A 22,844-nucleotide genomic window follows, 5' to 3' on the forward strand; every position below is an offset into this window, starting at 1 on the left:
AAATCCAGGGAACCTGGGTGGCGTTGGATAATTTGAGGCGGGGATAATGTGGGAGGAACATGAGGTTTCTAATATGGAGTGAATTGGGTGCAAGGAAGGACCCTAACAGGTAACCAGAACGTTGTGCTGGGAATCACTGCCTCAGGCTTCCCAAAGGCGCCCTTTTGCCAGAATAGCTGCGTACTAGAGTAGAAGATACTGCCCTCGCAGGCACACGGACTTCTGCCTCTGACCCGCTGTTGCTTCCCGGAGACCCAAAGTCTTCTGGGGCCTGCCTGCCAGAGTGCGGTCATGTGGAGATGGGGTGATGAGCGGGGTGCTGCTCAGGCCCACCTCGGGGTGGGCCCAGGGGCCTCTGAGCCCATCCTGTGATTGCTTGCCCAGTTCCAAAATGTGTAGTAGGAGTAGCAGAGCAGCTGGCGGAACCCAACTTTGGTTCCTGGATTTGTAGAGTGTGGAGGGAAAAGGCAAAGAGGCCAGTGAAATGTTTCTGAATGTTGTGAATCAAAGGCAGTGCCACACTCTTGGAGGGAGCAGCGATGGATTCCACTACCTCGGGCCTGAACGGCGAAGGGATGCTGGCTCTCGCCACGCCCCCACCCGGCTCCTCTTTCACCTGTGTGGGAGAAGAAGGGTGGTTCCTGGGAACAAGGGGAACCATCATAAGCCGAGCCATGTGGTGGTGGTGACGAATTGCAGCTGCTGGCCCCGTGTGATTTCACTGCGTGGGCAGATTAATATATCTCCAGATGCCTGGTCTGCAGCTATTAACTTGGCAGTTCCTTTTCTCTGTCCCTGGCCTTACAGCCCAGTAGAAGCTTGATTTTGCTGGCAGAAGACTGCAGTGCGCCCTCTCTTGTGTACCTCAGGATACGTTGGTTCTCCAGCCCATGTCAGAGCTCTGCTCACAGTGGCCTTTGCTTTCCACAGCGTATTGTAGGGTCCACTGTACAGATGGGACTGTGCTCTGTGGACCCATGACGTGAGAAGGAACAGCCCTTCTGGACTTCTGACAGGACACTTTGCATGTTAGAGGACAGGAAATAAGGCTAAGATCCAGGGGCCTCCTACATCAGCCCTCCTGGTGCCTTGCGTGGGGAACATAGTTGTCTGGTCCTTCTTGTCACCACAAAGGGACACAGTGCTCAGGGGTGTGGAGGCTTAGCTGGAGTGGGAAAGCCTGCCTGAGCGCAGTCAGAGTGGCTCTGCACGTGGAGACCCAGGATGATGCCTGCTGGCATCAAGAAGGGAGAAAGGCGGGGAGAATTCGCAGCACTCATTTCCCGGGGAAGCCTTGTCGTGTCTGGGGCTGCTGACTCAAGCTCACTCTCTCACTGAGGAAGAGCTGCTGCTCTCTTTGGAGCAGCTCTGGTCTTCCCATTCACCTGGAGCGCCGTCTCCTGCTCAGGGCTGTGGCCCAGCCTTCACGCAAGGCCTTAGCCCCGTGGCGCAGACTCTGGCTCCAGTCCAGGCCGCTGAGTCTCCCATCCTGGACTGCTCAGGCCCCTGGCACAAGGCACTGGTGTGGGCTCTCAGCCTCCAGCTGGCCTGGGGCTGTGGGGAACCTTCTGTGGATCCAGGCCCTGGTGAGGCCGCATTCTCTGGGTCTCTAGTGCATGGACAGATGTCTTGCAGTCTTCTGCATTTGGCTTTTGGGGTACTGTTACAAGATAGTCCTGGCCATTTATGTGTCCTGCATTAAATCTGCTCTCTTGCAAACCACTGACCGGAACAGTGGGGTTATTTGGATACTTGGAGCTATCATTTTTCTCCCTTGGGTGTATTATTCTGGCCAATTTTTGGACCCTTTTTCTCGTAGGAGCAGCGGCCAGGTGTGCAACATGTGCTGATTCCTAGCATCAGGTCAGTGGTGTTTCTGGGTGACCAGGGATGCGGCAGAGGCATTGCCGCAAAGCTGATGGCAGAGGAGTGCGAGGAGGAGCAGGTGGGCGGCCCTCTGAGTGGGCAGCGCAGGCGCAGGCTTTGATGTGGGTGGCAGTGTTCATCAGAGGCTGACCACAGCAAATGAGCAGTCGTGTGGCCAGCATGGCTCCCTTGTGACCACAACTGCCGCCTCCTCCAGGCGTGTCTCCACAAGTTGGACTCATGACCAGCCTGTCCACAGTGGCCGTGGTGGACATGTTTAGAGTAAGAGCATTCAGTTAGTGATTGCAAACCTTTCTTACCTTCTTTTCATATTTGTTAGCTGACAGATGCGTGTTCCTTCTCCTAATGGGAATAGTTGTCTGAGTTTTGTTTCTACCAGGTCTTCTCAGGCCTAGCTCATCTTGTTTTTGTTTGTTTTGAGCTTTTTTTGTCCAGGATGTTAGGAAGTTGTGGTTATAAATAAATTTTTCATTGTAGATTCACATTTAAATGTAATTAATTGATTACTAGATGTCATCCAATTCTTAAGTAATTGTATTTGATCAAGTGAAAATTGACAGACTTTTACCAGCATTCAACAGAAGCACAAAAGTGCACCGTAAGTGTGGGAAGCTGCCGAGTGACGGAGCACTGGTGCAGTGGCCACGTGTCTGCGAGCGGCAGGTCAAAGCCATCTCTAGTTGTTTGTCGAATGTCTCCGGGGGAGGGAGTGTCCCTGGCGGTGCGTCCGGAGCGCACAGACAGCTGAGCAGCCACGGGCTACGAAGGTCCGGGCTCTGGCTGGACCAGAGGCGCCGACGGCCCTGGCTGGCACGGTTTACCTGAGCCATGTGCTTGGAGCTTAATGAACATGGACGACTTTGAGCCTCTTATTAATTTTAGGGGTCTAGTAACAATTATTATTACAAACATAAAGGTAATTATAACTCAGAATGAAGCCCTGTTTTATAAACTTGATTTTTGTGACACAGATAGAGGTTATAATGTTTGTCATGTTTTTTTAACTTCACTTTTCTTTCTGACAGACTAGAGGGGATTCCTGAGGGGAAGCTTCTGAGTGGGGCCTGAACTACGTTGCGTTAGCTTTCCTATGTAAATGGCATTTAACTTCAGGGGCTGCCCTGGTTTTGCTGGGATGGCCACCTTTATGATATTCCCAAAGCAAAGAGATGGCACGTTTGACTGTAGCCCACCGATAGCTTTGTGTGGCCTGCAAAGTGGCCATGCTGGGGGCATGTCGACGTCACCTTTTTAGCTGACGCCCATGATTTATATCCTCTCAATGCTAAATATATTTAGGCCCCGAGACTTGTTTCCCTTCCCTCCACCCCATGTGTTCTAAAATTACATTCATTTGTTGCTAATACGTTTTTCCCAAATTCTCTTTCTGTTTTAGGCTAGGCATCTCATAGAGAGATTTTTTAATCAGCAAGTAGAAGCTCTGGGCCGGCGCGCGGAGCCGCTGCCTCAGATATACTACATCGAAGGCACCCTCAGGATGGTGTGGATTAACCGCTGCTTCCCGGGCTACGGGATGAACGTCCTGAAGCATCCGCGCTGTCCCGAGTGCTGCGGTACGTGCGGGGAGGACGTGCCCTCTGCGTGGGTGAAGCCTGCTTGGCTTTCACGGCACCCAAGAGCACGCCGTCACCTCCCTTCCTCTCATTTAAGTGCTGCTTGTGGTTGTGTGGAGTGGTGCGTCCGAGAGATCCTAAGACATAAAGGCAGAGGGAGGCTGCAGCCTGAGGGCCTGGGGCACCAGCTAGCTGCGCGGGAGGAGGCGCGGGCACAGTTGAGTCGCTCGGGGTCACTTATCCTTAACACAGCCACGGCACGTGCCCTTGACTGTCACTGAGAGCCTGCACGCAGTCTAGGGTCTGTACCTTGGTGGCTTCCTCCTTTCTTAGCTCCGGCGTCTGAATTCCTTCCGCAGCAGTCGTGCTGTCTGACTGCTGCCTCTGGCCCCTGCTCACCGCTCGGGAGCGCCCTGGGGGTGCCCGGCCTCCTGTGCGTGAGTGAGTTCAGCCTGGTTGCACGCCGCTGCCAGGGGCTCGGAGGGGCAGCCAGCGTCTGTCGTAGACACTTTCTGGTACAAACTAAATTAGTAGAATTGTCATTCACTTATTTTAAATTTTTTTCTCATTTCAACTAAGTTAGATTAAAACTTTTTCGTGTAATAGAGCAGTGAGTTTTATTTTCATTGGTTGAATTTTGCTTTATCATTTTCTTCATTTTGTTAGAATATATGAAATTTAACAAACTGCATTAAATTAAAATTGAACAAATGCAGTGCTCTGAATTGGCGATTGCGTGTATTACTCGCGCATAAGTAAGAGTGAGCAAAAGCCTACAGATACCCAGAAAAGTAAATAGAGTGGGCTAGCCATCTTTTTCTTTAGCTTGTAGAAGTTTGGGTAGTCACCTGATCTTCCAAGTGGTAGTTGTACCGTGTAGCTGCAGCGCTCCTGGTCCTGCGTGCTGTGCGCTTGGACCTTGCTCCCCGTGCAGTGCCTTCTGTCCACAGACCTCCTGAGAATACAGCAGAACATCCACATACAAATCTGAAAAATACTTTCCATCTTGGAAATCGTGTTCTTCTCAAGGGCTGCTGCCCACCTAGGGACATAGGAGGCTCCTCTAGGAAAGAAGTAGGGCACAGGAACTGCTAAAATGCCAGGAGAGGCAAGTGACCCATGGACAGCGTGAGTCAGAGCGTCGGGCTGGTATAGACCCAGCGCACTTGGGGTGGTGGTCTGAGGGTGTGTGCAGGAGGCAGACGCAGGCGCGGCCAGCAAGGGAGGCTGAGCAGGGCGCTGGGAGGGGCCGGGTGGGAAGCCCACAGCAGAGGGGAGGATTCCCTCCCAGTGTGTGTGAGGTGTTGGGGGGGGAGATTGATGTTTTGTATTTTTGTGAGCTTGCAGTCATTCCTCAGTGGGCTTACTAACTAGTGAACTATCAGATTTCTAATTTCATTTTGTGCCTTCCCATGACAAATAGATACTTCAATTTAGAATTACCTTTCTGCAGTTACTGTCTCTGCAGGCCAAGTGAGAAGAAGGTCCCTTTTGCGGCACAGACTCATTACAAAAATGGGACGTTCAGGCCCCCAACATTTTTACTTTTTGTCTCTAATCCAGAAAGCTGTTGCTTGACAGTTTTAAAAGAACATATAGGATGCAAATCATATTTAATTCACTGTCCAGAGGAGAAGCAGTGTGGAATGCATCGGGTTGGCACCGGTTACAGGACAGAGACAGGTGCGGCGAGCCTGGACTCCATTCAGCGGTGCAGCTAGCAGCTCACAGACCACAGGAGGGGCGTGCAGAGGGCAGGTTCTCAGAGTGAAGGTGCGTTCACACGCGGCAAGAAGACGAGAGCAGGCGCATCTATTATGCGAGGGGAATTTACTTATTTCCTTAAAAACTCTGCTTTGTTTCCTATTTATGGACACTTTCCTTGCTTCACCTCATTTTTATTTCTAGATGGCAAAGATGGATTATAAACTAGTGGACACTCAGCACCTCTGCTACGCACTCTACTATTTCTATTTCACTTCCTGTCTTTATTAAAAACTTATTAACATTGCACTTAGCATGGCATGTTTATTTTTAATCTTTATCTTCTGTATTCTGTGGCACTGGGCATTGATCCCTGGGTGTTATGACGGAGCTACACCCCTATTCATTTTACTTTTTATTTTTCATTTTGAGGCAGGACTTCACTAAACTACCCAGCCTGGGCTCCGACTTGCTGTCCTCCTGCCTCAGCCTCCCAGAGTGCTGGGTTTACAGGTGTGCACCATAACTGCTGACTATATACATCATTTTTGTTGATCATTTACAAAAAGTTTTAAACTATATTTATGTATTATAGATGTTTCATAATTTCATGAAATTATAGCTTAAAACTCTTTAAGCTATGATTACACAATGGAGGACCAGTCAAATATATTTTTTTTCTGGTAGAATTTTGTTAAAATACAAATTTTGAATAGTTTACTTTGAAGTTTCTACTCTATAATTTCTAGTATTTTTTTTTTGAGAAACTGTATCATGTCTACTTATATTTCACCACTTTATCTCTACTAATTTCCTTAAAAAAAAAAAAAAAGCGAAAAACAAAACCCCACTTGCTGGCCATCCGGCCCTGTCCCCGGGCCGAGGCTGCAGTCGGGGTGCCTGGTGCTCAGGCCTGAGCACAGCTGGACCACAGCACTTGCGTTGTTCCTTCTGCCGCTGTGCACCAGGAATTGTTAGGCACTGCCCGCGCCTTCTGGAAACCGCGGGCAGTGCCTGCACTCTGAGCTTCCACAGTGACCCAGGCTCAGCCAGGGATCCAGGAGGCGGAAGCGGGGAGGCGCCGGCACGCTCCTTCCAAGGCGTGCCGTAGGACTGTGGATGGATGTCCAGCAGGCTCCGCTGTCTGAAGTAAGTTGTTAGGGCTACAGCTAATACTCCTCAGCTGTGCAACCCTAAGCTCTTGGCTTAATTTTATACCGAATGTTCAGAAACTCAGTGCAGTAGTCTGTACTTTGTCTTTAGATATACAAAGTGTCATTCTCATTTTGAATCTTTACATTTGTAAGGAAACTATAAATGATTAAAAACTCTTGGCCAAAGGATAGATAATCCCATGAATTAGCAATATGTGTTGCCTGGATTCTCTTTAAAAAGATTTATTTCCAAAAAAATCAGAAACAACTCATTTGACTGAAATTGCATGAAACCACCATGAAGTACTTTTGAGAACTAACAATGTATCGGAGACTTGCAAACAAAAGCCTCTGAAGTGGCATAACCTGCTTCTTAGGCTGCTGTGGAGTGGCAGACCAAAGGTCCTGCTGAGAACTTTGGAGAAGTCAATTAAAAATTTTTAAAAACTTAATTGCTGTATGGAAAGCTGGTGTCAGGCAGAAAGGATCAAGGAACAATAATCCTGGGCAGAAGGAAACTGCAGAAATAAATGATGCTGAAAGACACATTCATGTGCTGAAAGCAGGCAGTTGCCATCACAGAAGACAGTCCCCAGTGGGGACATCTGCCAAAGGGACGGCAAAGTAAAGACAGCTTAGGCTGACAACATGGGACAACTTGCTGCACTAGGGTTCATCATCAGTGCATGCTCAGGTGCTAACAGGAGTCCCTCAGGTCCTCAGAAACGGTCCTGGAGAGGAGCACGTCATGTGTCAAGGAGAACGAGGGCAGGAAGGGAAAATGTAGACAGAAGCAGACATGTGCATGGTGTCCCGTGCGTGAAAGCTTCGTGGGCTTTATAGCATGAACAGTTAAAACACAGGCCAGAGGAAGGCCGTGCGGGAGGGAAGAGCTGAGTGGAAAAGCTCGAAGTTGCTTTCCTGAGTCAGTGTCAGTCATGATGTGTATTGGGTCATGACGAGGTACAAATGCACGAAATACTCTCTAGCACAACCGAGAGCGACAGAGAAATAGTGTGTTCATAGCAATTAGTCAGAAAACATTAAAAGAAAAAAAATGTACTTGATCAGCCCTCAAAAGTCACGTCTGCAGGGTGGATGGAAGCGCAGCGAGGACAAAGGACATAAAGCGGTGGCGGCGGAATGGACCGCTGTGCGGGGCGAGAAAGGCCCGCGTGTGATCCCATCAAAACCCCAATTTTGTCTCCTTACCCTGCAAACTAAGGGCACACACTATGTTTATTATTTAATTTGTGTACATAGAAACACACGTATGTCCTTTGTGTCACTGACCTGTCCCATGGCTAAAATTTTATTGTATGTCTTGCTACGTGGAAAGAATCCATTGCCATCTTCATTCTTTTTAAAAAACCGTTCATTTTAAATGGGTTTGTCCAGCTACACTGAATAAAATCATGGTTCAGAATTCATCTGTGGTATCATTGCATGTGGGTAAATTAATGGGCTGCTTTTATATTAATGGCATAAAGGTGGATATTTAGAAAATTAAATTTGAGAACCTATTTAGCAATAGATTAATTTAAGCATTTTACTTTATTACAGACCCTATTTGTGAGACTACATCATACATTTTTCTTTTCCTTTTTTTTTTTTTGGAACTGGGTATTGAACCCAGGCCCTTGTGCTTGCGAGGCAAGTGCTTATTCTACTGAGCCATCTCCCTGGCCCTCGTACATTTCTTGTAATGCCATTTTTTATTTTTTCATGTCTTCATACTTTCCTGCTATAGGATTCCTATCAATGTGTGTATATCTATTTTATTGTTAGTGGAAGTTGATTCTCCTTAAATTTTTCTACACAGATAATATTGCTGTGATTATTTTTGCATATGACCTGTAGTTCAGAGTTCTTCAGGGTCTTGACATAATACTAGGTCATAAGCTATGCACTTGATTAAAATATGTTAGTTTTCCACAGTTGTTATATGAGTCCATTTACAACAATGGTGTAAGAGAAATTTTTTCATATCCATTTCAATTTATGCTGTAAACCTTAACTATAAATAAGCTTTAAATATTTGCTTATGTGATGTATATGCATGACCTAATGTAACATTTTAAGCGCATGTTAGAGCAACGGCTGGGTTCTTGCCACGCCCACATTGTTGTGGGCCCGCCCCCCCATCTGTCATTGGAACCTCTTTCCTGCTCCAAGATTAAAGGCCCCACTCCCCGCGGTGCTCCTCTTGAAAACCACCGTCTGGCATTCTGGTTCCTTAAGTTGTGCTCTCTCGACCTCTTGCATGAATGCAGTCACATAGCGTTTCACCTGGTGGCCTTGCGGCATGGGGGAGAAGCCTTCCTGCTAGAGACTAAGTGCTGTCTGCTGCACGCGTACCGCCCTGACCTTCCTTGTGCAGTCCGCGGCCCTGGGCTGCGTCTTTCTCCTGGCTGTTGTGCATGATGTGCGTGAAGCACACAGAGGTGTCCGTCGTGCATCTAGCTCTTTGGGACACATGCTGTTAGTGAGGCTGCTAAAGTTAAATCCTTAGACCTGGTGTCTTAGACAAGAGGAATTCGTTTTCTCACAGTTCTGAAGGCTAAGAGCATCGAGGTCGAGGTTTGATCCAATTCAGTTTCTCTTCAGGGCTGTCTTAAGGGCTGCAGACAGCCGCCTCTCCTGTGTCCGCACGTGGCATTTCTTTCATAAAGGAGAGGAGGAAAGAGAATGTGCAGTCTCTCTGGTGTTTCTTCTTATGCGAACCCTGACCCTACTGCCAAGACCCTCCCTTCCCACCCCATTACCTGTCCTGTCTTAGAGGGACAGCCCAGCTCGGAACGCAGCCTCACTGCGGCTCAGGGCTTGAACAGGCAACCGGTGGGGGGCACAGGCATGAGCGCATACAGGCTCGGCATCCTGTGACTCTCTGCCTTCTGCTCTTTCCCACGTCGCCCTCCCGGAAGTTGAGCTGCGGTCCCGTGCGGTCGTCCCCCTTGCTTTCTCAGGAGGTGTGTGCTGTATGGCCACTGTGTGCAAAGGAAGGGGCATGTCTCACAGTTTTTCCACATCCTCACCAAGTTGCTAAACTCATGGTTCCAAACAATGTCTCACTGGTGTTTAGGTTTTCCCATTTGTGTGTGCATGTGCCATTTACCTGTCTTCTTCGGAGAGACGTCTGTGCCCGTCTTCCGTTTCTTTCATTGGGTTTATTGGCGGCATTGCTGCCGAGTTGTTGGAGTTTTGAAGGCATACTTTTGAGTATCAGTCCCTTGTCAGACGTACTCTCTGCAGTTATTTCTCTTCATTGGTAGGCTGCCTCTCTATGGTATTTATGTTGTTGGTGGACGCAGAAGAAGTTTTTAATTTTGATGGACTCTAATTTGGTATCACATGAAGAAATCACTGCAGAAGATGACATAATGGAGTTTTCCCCAAGGCTTTCTTCTGAGTATTTTTCTTCTGAGTTTGAGTTTTAAGTCTTTGATGCATTTTGAGCTATTTTTTGAAAAATTCTTTTTTATTTATGTATTTAATATAGAGTCTCGCTACACAGCTTAGACTCATAGTGATCCTCCTGTCTCAGCCTCCTCAGCTCTGGGATTACAGATGTGCACCTCTGCACCCGGTTTGGATGCCTGACACAGCATGCCTGGCGTTCCAGGGCTGGCCCAGCATGTGGTGGCAGAAAGTGAACCCAGGAAGGCACTTGGACTGCTGAGCTATCTCCCCAGTCCTTGAGCTCAGTTTTGCATAAGTTATGATGTAAGAGTGCAGCTTCCTTCAGTGGCGTGTGAGTATTTAGTTTCCCCACATGATGGGGAAAAAAATCTTTCCTCATGCATTACCTTTAATCACTCCCCTTAGAATCAGTGGGCCCTTTGAAGGGCTCATCACTAGCCTCACAGCTCCGTTACGCGGCTCTGTAGGCTCTTTGCCGGCGTGCCAGTGGTTTCATAGCTGTAGTCTTACATTAAGATGTAAGTCCAGAAGGATGAGACATTTAACTTCCTTTTAAGCGTGTTTGGTTTTCTTTGAGACTCTAAAAGAATTTAAGGATGTATTTTTCTATTTCTGAAAAAAGTGCAGGACATTTTGGTACAGATTGCATTAAATCTACAGATAGCTTTGGGGAGGGTTGACATTTTGACAGTGTTAAGTCTGCTAACAAGCAACCATGAGTGTATGCCCTTTGGGGCTTACTCAGTTTATTTCATTGATTTTTGGTTTCATTATAACTATTTATTGTGGTTAAAATTATCCCCAAATACTGTGTCTTGTATGTTTTAAATGAATGGTTTTTGAATTTACCCTTAGAATTGTCACTGTCAAACAGAAAGAGAAATTTGTAGCTGAAAATGTACATCCGCTGACCAACACCTTCCCGTCCCCAGCCTCCACTAGCCAGCCACCCCAGCTCCACGCTCTGGGCCTATGAGTTCGACTGCCAGAAGCCACCTGCGAGTGCAGTCGTGTGCTCTTTGGGCTTTGTGATGACCTGGCTTCACGCCGCACAAGTTCGCTGATGGAGCAGTAGCAGAACCTGCTGCCCTGCACGGCTGAGCCTGAGCCACCGTGTTGAGGTGTTCTCTGTGGCTGTGCCCCGGGGCTGCTCCCACAGCCGGACCTCCATGGCCAAGGCTGCAGCGAGCACGGGTGCACAGGCATCTGCCTGAGGCCTTCCTGTCAGTTCCTTTGGTCTCGCGCCCACAGGCGGTTTGCTTGATCACCTTGCAATTCTATATCAGATTTTTGGAGGAACCACCAAACCTTCTGGTTTTCATAGCGGCACCACCAGTTCGTAGTCTACCTGCCCCTGAGGTGTCCAGCTTTTCTGCATCCTCACCTCGTATGTTCATCCTACTGGATGAGAGGCGTGATGTCTCCATGTGGCTTTGACTGTTCTACTTCTGGGGTCGGTGGTGTGAGCTTTTGCTGCAGGCTTGGTGTGGTACATGTGGTACATGTGCCTTGTTCTAGATTCTTCTGTGGGGATGGCTCCTTTGCTGAAGTAACGGGCTGCGAGCTCTAAGTTACCCCCTTGCTGGCCTTCTCAGGGTGCTACAGGTGGGTGCAGAGTTGTATTTTCTAGTTTTCTGCTTTGAGGAAAAAAAAGTCTGTCATCTATCTATCTATCTATCTATCTATCATCTATCTGTCATCTATCTATCTATCATCTATCTATCATGTATCTATCATCTGTCTATCTGTCATCTATCTATCTATCTATCTATCCATCCAATTAGTTGACCACTTTCTCTTTGCTGCTTCCTTGTAGTTTTATTTTCTTGACGTGTGGATTTGAGTTGTCCCTGTGTGCTGAATAATGTCCCTCTGCTCCTGTGTGGTGGCAGCTGTTCCTAATCTTGTTCCTTGATTGGTATTTTTCTGATTTTTGATCAAGTTCTTAGTTTGAGCAACATAATTTTGTATTACACTTAATGCTTTTGTCCCTTTGTAAAGAAGTCCCCTCTCCAGGGCTCATGCGGGTGCCTGCGGTCCCCTCCCCCCCTCCCTTGTGTGTTAGCGCCTGCTAGCTGTGGGCGCTTTCCTCTACACTTGGTGAGTGCAGCGTGTGGGCTCTGTCCTTTGCATTGCACTGAGCGTTGTTCTCAATTCCTTTTAATAGAGAAGATACGTTTTAGCATGGAGAGGCCAAGAACAGCGCGACAGAAGAAGATTCCAGGATATGATATGTTTTGTGTCATGAAGTTTTGGCAACTGTAATAGCGACTTGCTCGCATTGGTGTAAGCTTTGTGCGTGCTTCTGTGCCCGTGTCAGGTCTACCGTATGGCCGCCAGCGGTGTCACGTGAAGGCGGGCTGCAGGCTGCACTTCTGCACGTGGCTCCACGCTTTCAGCGCCTCTCTTCAGCACTTCCCTGTCTCTGTGTCAGGAAATGGTAACGTGTGACCGGAGGGAGGGTAGTATGATCGGACGCCTTTGAGAAATCACACGTGTTTTGCCACCAGAACTTTACCATGTGCAGTCCACGTTTAAACTTCTTTTTATTACTAAAGCAAAGGAAATCTATTTCACTTGGTTAACTGGCATCTCTTCCCCCACCTGCAGCATTGTTTCCCTAATTAATCATCTATTAAAATTAGAAGAACTCTGTGGAATCTAGTGTGGACAATACCTTCCCATGAGTGAACAGTTATGATAGTCCCCAACTTGAAAAACACAGGTTAAAAATAAGAGCTCAAACAGCTTTAACACCCACCAAGTCACATGTGCAGCCAATGTTCAGAATGTCTTTATCTTGCAAAACATGTACGTGATCCCAGAGAAAGAATTTTATTTGCTGCCCCATAAAAGTCATGCCTCCCAGGCACCCCTGCAGTGTCCTGGTGCCATCACAGACCGCAGCTGCGTGGGGCAGAGGACGGGCTTCCTGGAGCCCTCAGCCCCGAGCTGGCCAGCGCCTGGGGTGGGTGGAGGCGCGGCGAGCGCTGGTTCGCTGGGGCTCTTTCATGGAGATCAGCCTCATGGCGACACTGTGAAGTTGGCTACTGTTTACCTCTTTTGCAAGTCAGATGGAACTTAGAAACTCCTCCTTTACTTGGGGTTCCAAAGTTAGCCAATCACGTATTTTAGCTTGGTACCTTACCTCAGTTGTGCAAAGGTATCTGTGTGCTGTGTTCGTGGTGTGTGTTATACTAGGGGCGGGCAAACTTGGCGAGGCTAGTAATTCTCCCAAAATTGTATGCTTATCTTATGGACTTAAAATTAGATGAAAAATAAGCTGCAGTCCTTCTGCCACCTTGGGGCCGTCTTTGTACTCCTAAGACAGTCACAGGCTACCTGGTAAGCCTGTTTCACCGCTCTTCCGATGACGGTCTCTTTCGGATTCTGCAAGTCCGCATTTAAACTCAGCACTGAGGGACCAGAATGGTGATTTCTAGGCCCTCACCTAAACGCAGTGTTAAGACACAGCGTCGCATGTGTGTGGGGTGAGCCACGCTTGCATTCACAGCTGCAGACAGCAGTGGCTGCCTGTGTGTGGAGGAGTGGAGCTGGGAGCTGTTTCCCAGGCAGGCATTGCAGTTTTGCAAGCTGAGAATGTTCTGCAGAAGGTAGTAATGTGAGGTGCACTACTCAGGTACGCCCTGCAAAAGGACTACAATGGGGAAGTTTGCTGGGCTAAAAAATCAGGGAAAGTACTCCCTGCCAGCCTCTCCTTCTCCATGTAAAGCTCATCGAGGTGAAATTTGGGGAAACATTACTTACTGGTTTCCTCTTTATCCACAGTGATCTGCAGCCCCGGGTCTTACAACCCCCGCGATGGAACCCACTGCCTTCAGTGTAACAGCAGCCTGGTGTATGGAGCCAAAGCCTGCTTGTAGGCGCCGGCCGGAGGCCTTTGGTGGTTTATTCAGTATGAAAGTATATTTTTGAAATATTAAAATATAATAAGTCACTATTATGCCAAAATTAAATAATCATATTTTACCAAAAATCGTGTCATCTTAACCAAATCCTGTATATCCAGGCACTTCAGGGGGCCAAGCACCTTGTCACCTTCATGTATTAATGTTAGACCTACTGACGACTCCAAAGTTGTGTTCTAAAAATAGTTTGCGAGCCACTGTATCATGGTAGTCCAGAAGATTTTTCAGAATTCTTCAGAAATATCTCCACTGTGTAGTTGCTAGATTCAAGCCACCACATTCTTTTTATAATAACTTTCATTTCAGCTAACTTCACTCCTTTGATTTACTTTTATGGGAGATTTAGTTATTCGAGTTTGACCTTTCATAGAGCCAGTTCTTAAGAACTGGGGTCTTCTAATTGCAACTGTGAGCTTCTTTAGTAAAGAGCTAGTTCTGATTATACTCTGGGTTTTTAATATAGCTCAATGTGGCTATCTTAAATTTTCACTGTAAAGTCTCTTAAATGACCATCTTGACATTTTAGAATACAGTAGTCATTGTGTGTTGCTAAAGTAACATTTGATCTTTCTCAATAGAGACGCTAAGCAATTTATTTCTCTGATAGTGCCTTTAGGAAAAAGAATCAAGCAGTCACCACAATTTTCGTTTCATTTCTCCACTGTTAGAGTGGATGCCGTGTGCCAGACATTGCTGTCACCAGCACTGACGCTAGCTCCCTTCACGCTGGGTGAGGATCTTAGAAAGGCGAAACATTACCAGAGGTTTAAAAACTGAAATGCCAGGAGCACACCTGCGTGGCATACGGAACGAATAGTTGTCGATTTCCTGCTTGCGATCGGGTTTATGCTGGCATCATCTCTACTCTGGGATATTCGCTGTTTGGCTGTATGTATTTCTTCACAGCACGTAATCGTTTGTACATGAGCACAGGTCGGCTGTAGGAACAGCTGGGCTACATGCAACAGAAAAAGCCCCCTGACCTTTATAGGACAGACAGGTTAATAATCAAGCCTCATGTTTGGTCACCCTAGGGACAGGTGCCACTCGGCTCAGAATACGCGCCCAGACACAAAGGGCAGGTGACCTGTGGTGTGTCTTGTCAGCCCTGGCGGGGCCTCCCGTGCCTCAGGATTGCGTCTCATGCTGCACTTGGTTTCTCTCGGTTGCCAGCAGCTTCTCAAGTCCTTCCTCCTGAAGTAGCAGGAGGAGGACCGCACTGGCCGTTACTGCTGCCGCCGCCGCCCCGCGCTAGCGCGAGCCCTGCAGGCAGCGAGGCCTGGTCTCGGCGTCACTAAAAGCGCGTGGCGCCCAGGCCTGCCCTGCGTGGGTGCGTAAACATGATGAATGATAGTGGCCTCTTCCCCCGAGCTCCTGCCCTCTGGCCTTCTTTGAGCCTGCTGCTTAGAAGGTTTCCCGGCTCAGCCTAGGATGTGTTTCAGTGAGGTGCGATCAGCATCAGATCAGGAGTGGCCTGGGGAGGGCGAGGCCGAGTGTCATGGAAAGGGGTCGGCCCTGCGTGAGAGGCCGTCCTGAGACAGGCGCCATGGGGTGGGGGGCGCCGGGGGTCACGTCTGGGTGCTTGGTTTCCATGGGCAAGCTCAGAATGAAGCTCCTACGATATGTAAATGCAATGGAGTACCCATCCCTGACAAACGAAACGAAAAAGGGGCTCCAAATGAAGGGCCATTCTGTGTCTGTATGTACAAAATAGGGCAGATATGCAGCTACTTTCTCTTAATTCAATGAGAAGAAAGCTTTGTACTAATAGTGTTTGGACAGGATATCAGGTCTGCATCTTGTCCTACGGATAACCACTATGAAGACAACAATATGCAATGTATTAATTATTGAAACTGTCCTACTAATAAGTTTTAAAACTGTCTCATTGCTATTTGTTTCTCAATAAAATTAATAAAAAAAGAAACTCCCCAGAACCAGAGGGCAAATCCACGTGAAGTGGAAGAGGGTCAGACAGAAAACAGGTGCTAGAAACAGAAGCCAAGAGGACAAAGCGGGAGACGACGGGGCGGCGGCGGGCGAGCGTGGTCGTGCCCCGCCCGCTGCGCGCCTTGCTCCCGTCGGGCGCTTGACCACGGTCACTTTAGCTGACTGCATTTGTCTCCCACACTCATTTATATTAGGGCATTCCCGGTTTCATGGCCCTTTGTGTAGGGCATAGGTGCTTAGTAACTTTAACTAGCTAGTTGACTAAAGTCCTATAATTAAAAAATACTTCAGTAACTAAAACGAAAGTGCGTCTGTTACAAGGCCAGACAGGGCACGCATTGCCGAAGATTACGTACTGGTGACAGTGTATGATGAAAATCATAAGCTGTTATAAACCAACTTCAAGTAGTTTTCTTGTATCAGAATAATAGTTTACATTTATATAATGCTTTAATTTATATAATATTTTTTCTTCTTTGTATTTTAAGGAAGGGTCTACAGGGTGTTCAGGGTCTCACTACTAGATGGGACTCGTAGTGATCTGCCTGTTTACAGCCTCCCGAGAGCTGGGATTACAGGTGCCTGCCACCACAAGCACTCTCAATTGCCATCTCAGTGCGCCCCGGGGACGGGGCTGGCACAGCAGGCCTGGGGATTAAACCCTAGCCCCTGCACCTGCTTGCAGGTGCTTTAATCTGCTGAGCTATTTGGCTGGCCCTGTACAATGTATTTTTGAAATTATATATTATCGCTTTTTAAATTTTTTACCAAACTCTGAAATTAAAAGGGCTAATGTGATTGCTGTTTTTATTGATTGAAGTTTTCCTCACTGTAAACATGAAGTGCATATTCATTTGGCAGTGTTTAAAAACAACCTTAGCAAGTTTGGTCCAATAATGTCTGCTTGGAACTTAAGTGAATCAGAGACCAGCCGCAGCTCTATGTCCAGTGGTATTAATTGCCGCATTACATGTAATAAGGAAACGGGAGTGGACATCAATGGATCTAGAAGAATGGTAGCATAAATTGTGCTGTTTCCACATGGCAGAATGTATTAATCCCATGTTCAAATTAAATGAATCAATTAGGATTTATCTGAAATAATTTTTATCTGTGTTGATTAAACTTTAAGATCAAATTCACCAACATTTTATCAATGACTGTTTCACGTGTGGGGGCTTTCTGTGAATTTCTTGATGCCTCCTGTTCTCCAAATGTTCTTCAGTGAAATAAATAACTTCCAAAATCTTGGAGGCAGCAATACAGCAAAAGAAAGCCGCAGTGATTGGGAAACAGCCTCGCTCTCTGCAGTCAGCTCACCTCCCCGCGCCTGGCGGAGCTGCAGGTGGCAGTCGGCACGGCCCCACGGCCTTCGGAGCCGGCTTTGGCTGGCCGCCTCCCTGAGACCCCGCGGGCGGGACGAGCTGCGTGTCCCCAGAGCAGAGCGGGGCGCGGACGGGTGCTGCCGAGTCACCCCCTCCCGCCTCTGAACCCGAGCTGCCGGGCCTGACCCGGCCTGCGAGGTAGAAAGGAAACGCGAGGCCTGAGCTCGGTTTCTCTTGCTTAGCTGCAGCCCAACGGATGCAGGAGTGCTCAGGAAATTCGTAAAATCCTGGAAAGGGAAGGTGCTTCCGCCGCACCCCCGAATCCGCACATCAGTGGGTGCTGCCAGCCCACGTGTGCCACGGCGCTCATGCCCACTCTGTGCCACCGAGAGCCTGGGCTTCCCGCAGTCTGGTGCAGGCGCCGCCCTCCTGATCCACTCAGTCCTGAACAGAGCTAGCGCCACGCCTTGCGTTTATTCAGAAAAGCACCGCGGTGACTGCAGAGCGCTTCTGGTTGCTGGACGTGGCTCTTGCTTTCAGGGTGCCCGTGTTCTTTGTAGCAAAACCGCTGAGCCTTCTTCCTGGACGTTCCGCGGCGTCCCGAAGTCGTCTTTGGGCCAAACGTCTCTCCCAGCCGAGGAGCCCGGACGCCCTCTGCAGCAGCGCCCGGTCGGTCGGCCCTGCGGTGGCAGGCACGGGTGTCTGCTCCTGGCTCCCGGGCGCAGGGTCCAGCTAGCGCTCGCGCAGGGGTTTGCGCGGTCCGGCCAGGCCCAGCAGCCGAAGGCCCGCTCTGAGCGCCCGTCACCGCGCGGGGCTGTGCGCGCTGGCGGCGGGCGTCCGCGCAGTTCTGGAAACGCGCGGTTCCGAAGCAGCATCCCGCACACGAGGCCCGCGCTCGCTGGCGCCGTGAGGACGCAGGAGCACATGCGCTCGGCGGCGTCCGGGCGGGCGCTCGGGGCGGGAAGGGAGGCTCCCGCCGAGCCCCGTGTGCGCTCCGCCGTCCAGGCCGCGCCTCGCCCGCCCGCGCGCTGTGCGTCCGGCGCGCACTCGGGGACACGCAGCTGCGCTTCCAGAGCGCGCCCGCGTCGTCAGCGGAGAGCGCTGGCGGCCGGTCTTTCTCGTCCCCTGCCAGCGCGTGCAGCCGTGCCGCGCCACGCCGCCGCCCCCGGCGCTGTGTCCCGCTTCCCCAGGGCAGGACGGAGACGCGGTGGTGTCGCTGCCCCGCACACTCGGGCGCCTTTGCGGGGCGGGGCCTGTGCTGCTATTTATTTGTGTGTTGACGAGATGGGTCTCCCTTCAGAGCTCAGGTGGCCTCATGCTGCGATCCTCCTGCCTCGGCCACCAGGACCTGGGATTACAGACACGGGCCCCTGGGCCCATCACGCTTCCTTGGTCTGAGGCTGCGGGGGACCTGGGATCCGTGGGAAGCAGACGTGAAGCCTGAGGATGCCGCAGTGGCCTTCCTCAAAGCCCAGCATCTGCAGGCAGCTGCTGCTGTCTTTCCGCCTGTCAGGGCTACTGTGCTGCACCCCGGCCTTCAGGAGGCAGCGGGGCAGCTGGGTGGAGTGCACGCTGCTGTCTCCGCAGAGCAGGCATCTCCCGTCTCCTCTTTTTTCTTTTCTTTATTCATCTCTTTCCTCCCTCCCTCCCTCCCTCCCTCCCTCCCTTCCTTCCTTCCTTTTCTATCTTTCCTGTAGTGGGAATTGAACATAGCTCTTTTTTAATTATTAATTTTATTGAGAAACAAATAGCAATGAGATAGTTTCAAAACCAATTAGTAGGACAGTTTCAATAATTAATACATTGCATATTGTTGTCTTTGTAGTGGTTATTCATAGTACAAGATGCGGACATGATATCCTGTCCAAACACTATTAGTACAAATCTTTCTTTTCATTAAATTAAGAGAGAGTAGCTGTATATCTATCCTAACTATTTTGTATACACAGACACAAAATGGTCCTTCGTTTGCATCGCCTTTTTTGTTTAGCTCTTTGTACAGAGCTATCTACCCACTTATTTATTTACTTTTTGACTGACTCTAGTGATTTATATTTTGAGACAAGGTCTTTTTAAGTCAGTTGCCCAGGTTGGGCTAGAACTTGCGATCCTCCTGCCTCAGCCTCCCAGAGGGTTTGGATTATGATGTGCACCCCTATGCTCGCCCTTAACTCCCAATCCTTAACCTCCGCAAAGTCTCTTGGGACGGCCCCTTCTCTGCTCACAGTCCTGGCTATCCAAGCCTTCTTTTCCACTTTGCTCCTGGCCAGGCACATCCGATTCACTGTCTCTCATGACACCTTTTCTTCCCTTACATTTGGAGTTGTTTCTTAATTTGCAGTGTCTGCTGACTGCAGGTTCTTACTGATTTATAGCTTAGCTGAATTGTCAGGATTGGTAATCTGTATGCTGCTAGTTCTTCATGACAACGCTCTCCTTAGGGCCCAGGACCAAGTCATTGCCCCCCCCCCACACACACCGTGTGCTCGTGACGTGTCAGCAGGCTGCCACGTCTTCATGCGCATCAGAACTGCTCGCATCCACTGGGCCAGCTTTGCTGTTGTGTCCTCCGGCTCTTTCTACCTTTTATGATCATCTCGTCTTCTGTTCATTCCATCAGTAACTTATATAAATTATCCCATGAGTACAGTGTACATACTTGCCTTCTGAAGATCTAATATTCTCCCTCTACTTTGACTCTAAATGTTGTTCTCAGCTCACCATTTCAAATAGGAAATCCGTTCAGGGCAGAGTGCTTAGAATGCCAGGTTTCATTCTATTTGGGCCTTGCTGCGCACAGTCTAATAACCTTTCCCTCCCTAAGTTTTGAGTTCTCTGATGATTTCAAGAAGAAATGTACATCCTGCCTGGTTTCTCTAGTTAGCTTTGGCAGGAGGCTTATGCTAAATTATCTCATCCTCTCCTGCAGATAGGTGAAGGCTTAGCTTTCAAAAGAAAGATTTGGGTTTTATTTTTTAAAAAGTCTTTCTCCAAGTCACAGCACAGTGTGGTTCTATAAATTAGTCTGAATTTAAGGTATTTACTCTTAGTCCACATTTTCAGATACGTGGTTTAATCAAAATTGTGTGTGCCTTGGACATGGCACAGTGACAATGCATTATCGCAGTGAAGACCAGGAGACGGGGGTGTGGTCCAGGTCTCACTTCCGGGAAGCCCTGCGCACCCTGGGTTCCAGGACGGAAGCAGAAGGCCCGCACCCGAGCCAGCCTTCGGGCTGCACTGAAAGGTGTTCAGAACTTCTGACGCATTTTGAGTCTTTAATGACATGTTTTATTGATCTTCTGTAACATACTTTAAAAGGCCAAAATATTCCAGAGGCTTCTCTCAAGTGTCGCTCTACCTGAAGTACAAAACCCAGTTTAATAAATGCTTTATTTTATAAATTGTTTCAACACATATATCCATCCAGCAATGCATACAAATTGGACCTGATCATATAAATTCAGCCCCACATAAAATTAAGGAATTACGAAAACATTTTTCTGGCACATATAACATATGAGTGGGATAAAAACTAAGCATGTAAATAGTATATTTTAAACATGAAAAGCCTACATTATAAAAGAGAGGCCTATAGTAAACCATTGTCTTTTAACTAGCATCTTTAAAATTTTTAAATCTCAGTATTCTCATAGTTTCAGGGTATTTTGTAATAAACATTTTTATGTAGAACATGTGCTTTATAAATAAGAACTACCCTATTTCACATTTTCAAATATTCACTCATTTGGGGCAGACCAGACAGCTCAGATGACTGAAGCATCTGCTTAGGCAAGCACAGGGACTGTGGTTCGATCCCTGGCACCACACGTCACCCCAGCCCTGCCCCCGAGCAGGCTGAGCCAGCCAGAGCCTGGGCATAGTGGCGCACGCCTGTAATTCCAGCGCTGGGGAGGCTGAAAACAGGAGGATCACCATGAGTCTAAGCTGCGTAGTAAGACCCTGCAACAACCAAATGCATAAAAAAATAAATAGAAACAATAGTCACTCACTTGATGCTGGCAGGGGCTGTGCTCCTGTCCCCACCTGGCTCGTGTCCAGTCCTGGCCACAGAGCCAGGCGACCTGCAGGGGACACAGCCCTGCAGTGGGGTGGGCGGGAGTCAGCCTCCCAGCACTGGGAAGTTGGTGGCCAAGTCACAGCAAGCCAAAAAGCTGGCGTCCTCTCTGAGAACACTCGTGCGGTGCACGCCAGAAGGAGCCTGAGCCCTTCCTTTCTGAGAACCCGCGTCCTGAGGCTCTGCGCCGGTCGTCTCTCCGAGCCGGCTAGTGGCCCGCGCGGCGGCGGCCCCGCCCCCACTCCGAGAGCACCAGGAGCCAGCCTTCCCTTGGGGTCCTCTCGGGTTTTCCTTTGCCCCTGCCCTGAATTCGCTGTGGGATCTTCCACACAGAGCACAGCGGGCTCCACCTGGCAGACACAGGAGAAAGCGCGCCTGGTGACGTGCTTATTAACGTGCACAGTGCAGAGGACGTTGGTGGCATCTGAGCGGCCCCGACCGGGCGTGGACACTTACTGGAAAACTTGCACCAGTGAGCTTATAAAAATATGTCCTTGTTCTCAGTCTGTAGAAAACGGTAACTCCAAAGTGCGCCAGACGCAGTCTTCGCGCGGACTCCTCCTGCTAGAGTCTGTTACAGACGGCGGGGAGCTACGGCTGGACACCGGTGGGGACCATGTCTGGTGAACGACGCCACTTGGGATGATGATCTGTTTTTCAAATTTGCAAATACTCATTCGACGGAATAAGTGAAAAATTTACCAAGGCATGAAAATATAAGCAGCAAACAGCGAATGTGTGTGTGCATACACAGGCACGCTCTCTCCGCGCAGGTGGGTGACCTCCGCTGCGCTTTCACGCAGGACGGAGGCAGGGGACAGCCAGAGCCCCGCCGCCCACCGAGGGCCGCCCACGCGCAGGAGCGGGCGCTCGCGTGCAGCTCGGCGCCTCCTGGGCCTCTTGCTTCCATGCGATCGTGCTGATGCTGACGTGTCCCTTGGAGCTCAGGGAGTCCAGCGGGCAGCAGCTGAGCTGTTCGGTAAGTGCGCGACACGCGGAGAGAAAGGCTTCCCAGAGGAGGCTCGGATCACCGTGAGGAGGGAGTCGGAAGGAAGCTTCTCGCTCTCAGCGGCTACTATTGTTTTATTGTTTTCCTCTTTTCTGGAAGAAAAGGGCTCTTAACGTGTTGAAATGATTGCGTTTATGTCATACGTCTCAGTAAGACTCGTAACAGACTTGTTCAGACTTGTATGATGCTATATTTCAACATTTCCTTGTCCGAAATTAGCCATTCACTTTACTTCCTCTTCTGGCTATTATATAAAATTATTTCTTCTTTCAATGTATTATTTTTTTTTTCTGTATTTTAAGGAAGGGTCTACAGGGCGTTCAGGTCTCACTACGAGATCAGACTCTTAGTGATCCGCCTGTTTACAGCTTCCCGAGAGCTGGGATTGCAGGCGCCCGCCACCATGCCCAGTCCCAATTGGTGCATCAGCGTGTCCCTGGGTGGGGCTGGCAGCGCAGGCCCGGGGGTCAAACCCTGGCCACTGTGCCTGCTTGTAGGCCCTTTAATCCGCTGAGCGATTTGGCTGACCCTTCTTTCAATGTATTTAACTAAAACCAATTATCATTTAAAGACATTTAGTCTCTTAGCTTAAACAAGAGCCATTTTAATTTTCGCTTAAGGGTTATTTTTAATATATACAAATTTGAGTATGAGTTGTGGTCTGCAACCTACAGAGATATATGAGGAATAATGTTTTCTATCAGCCACTTTTTTCCTGCAATGCCTATTTTTATTGTTTTTAAACTTTAAAAAAATTATGTATTCAATTGATATAGAGTCTTGTTACGCAGTTCAGACCCACAATGATGCTTCT

At 48.8% G+C, this 22,844-nt stretch overlaps 1 protein-coding gene across 1 annotated transcript in view; it reads left to right on the top strand.

The window, feature by feature from the left end:
- Zpbp (zona pellucida binding protein) overlaps window positions 1-13,658 on the top strand; it is a 51,737-nt gene extending 38,079 nt beyond the window's left edge. Inside the window, exons 7-8 of the mRNA XM_004630347.2 lie at window positions 3,284-3,461; window positions 13,529-13,658. Of these exons, the coding sequence (XP_004630404.1) occupies window positions 3,284-3,461; window positions 13,529-13,623 (273 nt within the window). The 3' untranslated portion in view covers window positions 13,624-13,658. The remainder of the gene's footprint in view (window positions 1-3,283; window positions 3,462-13,528) is intronic.
- The last annotated feature ends 9,186 nt before the right edge of the window (window positions 13,659-22,844 follow it).

The sequence above is a fragment of the Octodon degus genome, unplaced genomic scaffold (assembly GCF_000260255.1).
Source record: "Octodon degus isolate 3935 unplaced genomic scaffold, OctDeg1.0 scaffold00035, whole genome shotgun sequence".
Taxonomy (NCBI): domain Eukaryota; kingdom Metazoa; phylum Chordata; class Mammalia; order Rodentia; family Octodontidae; genus Octodon; species Octodon degus.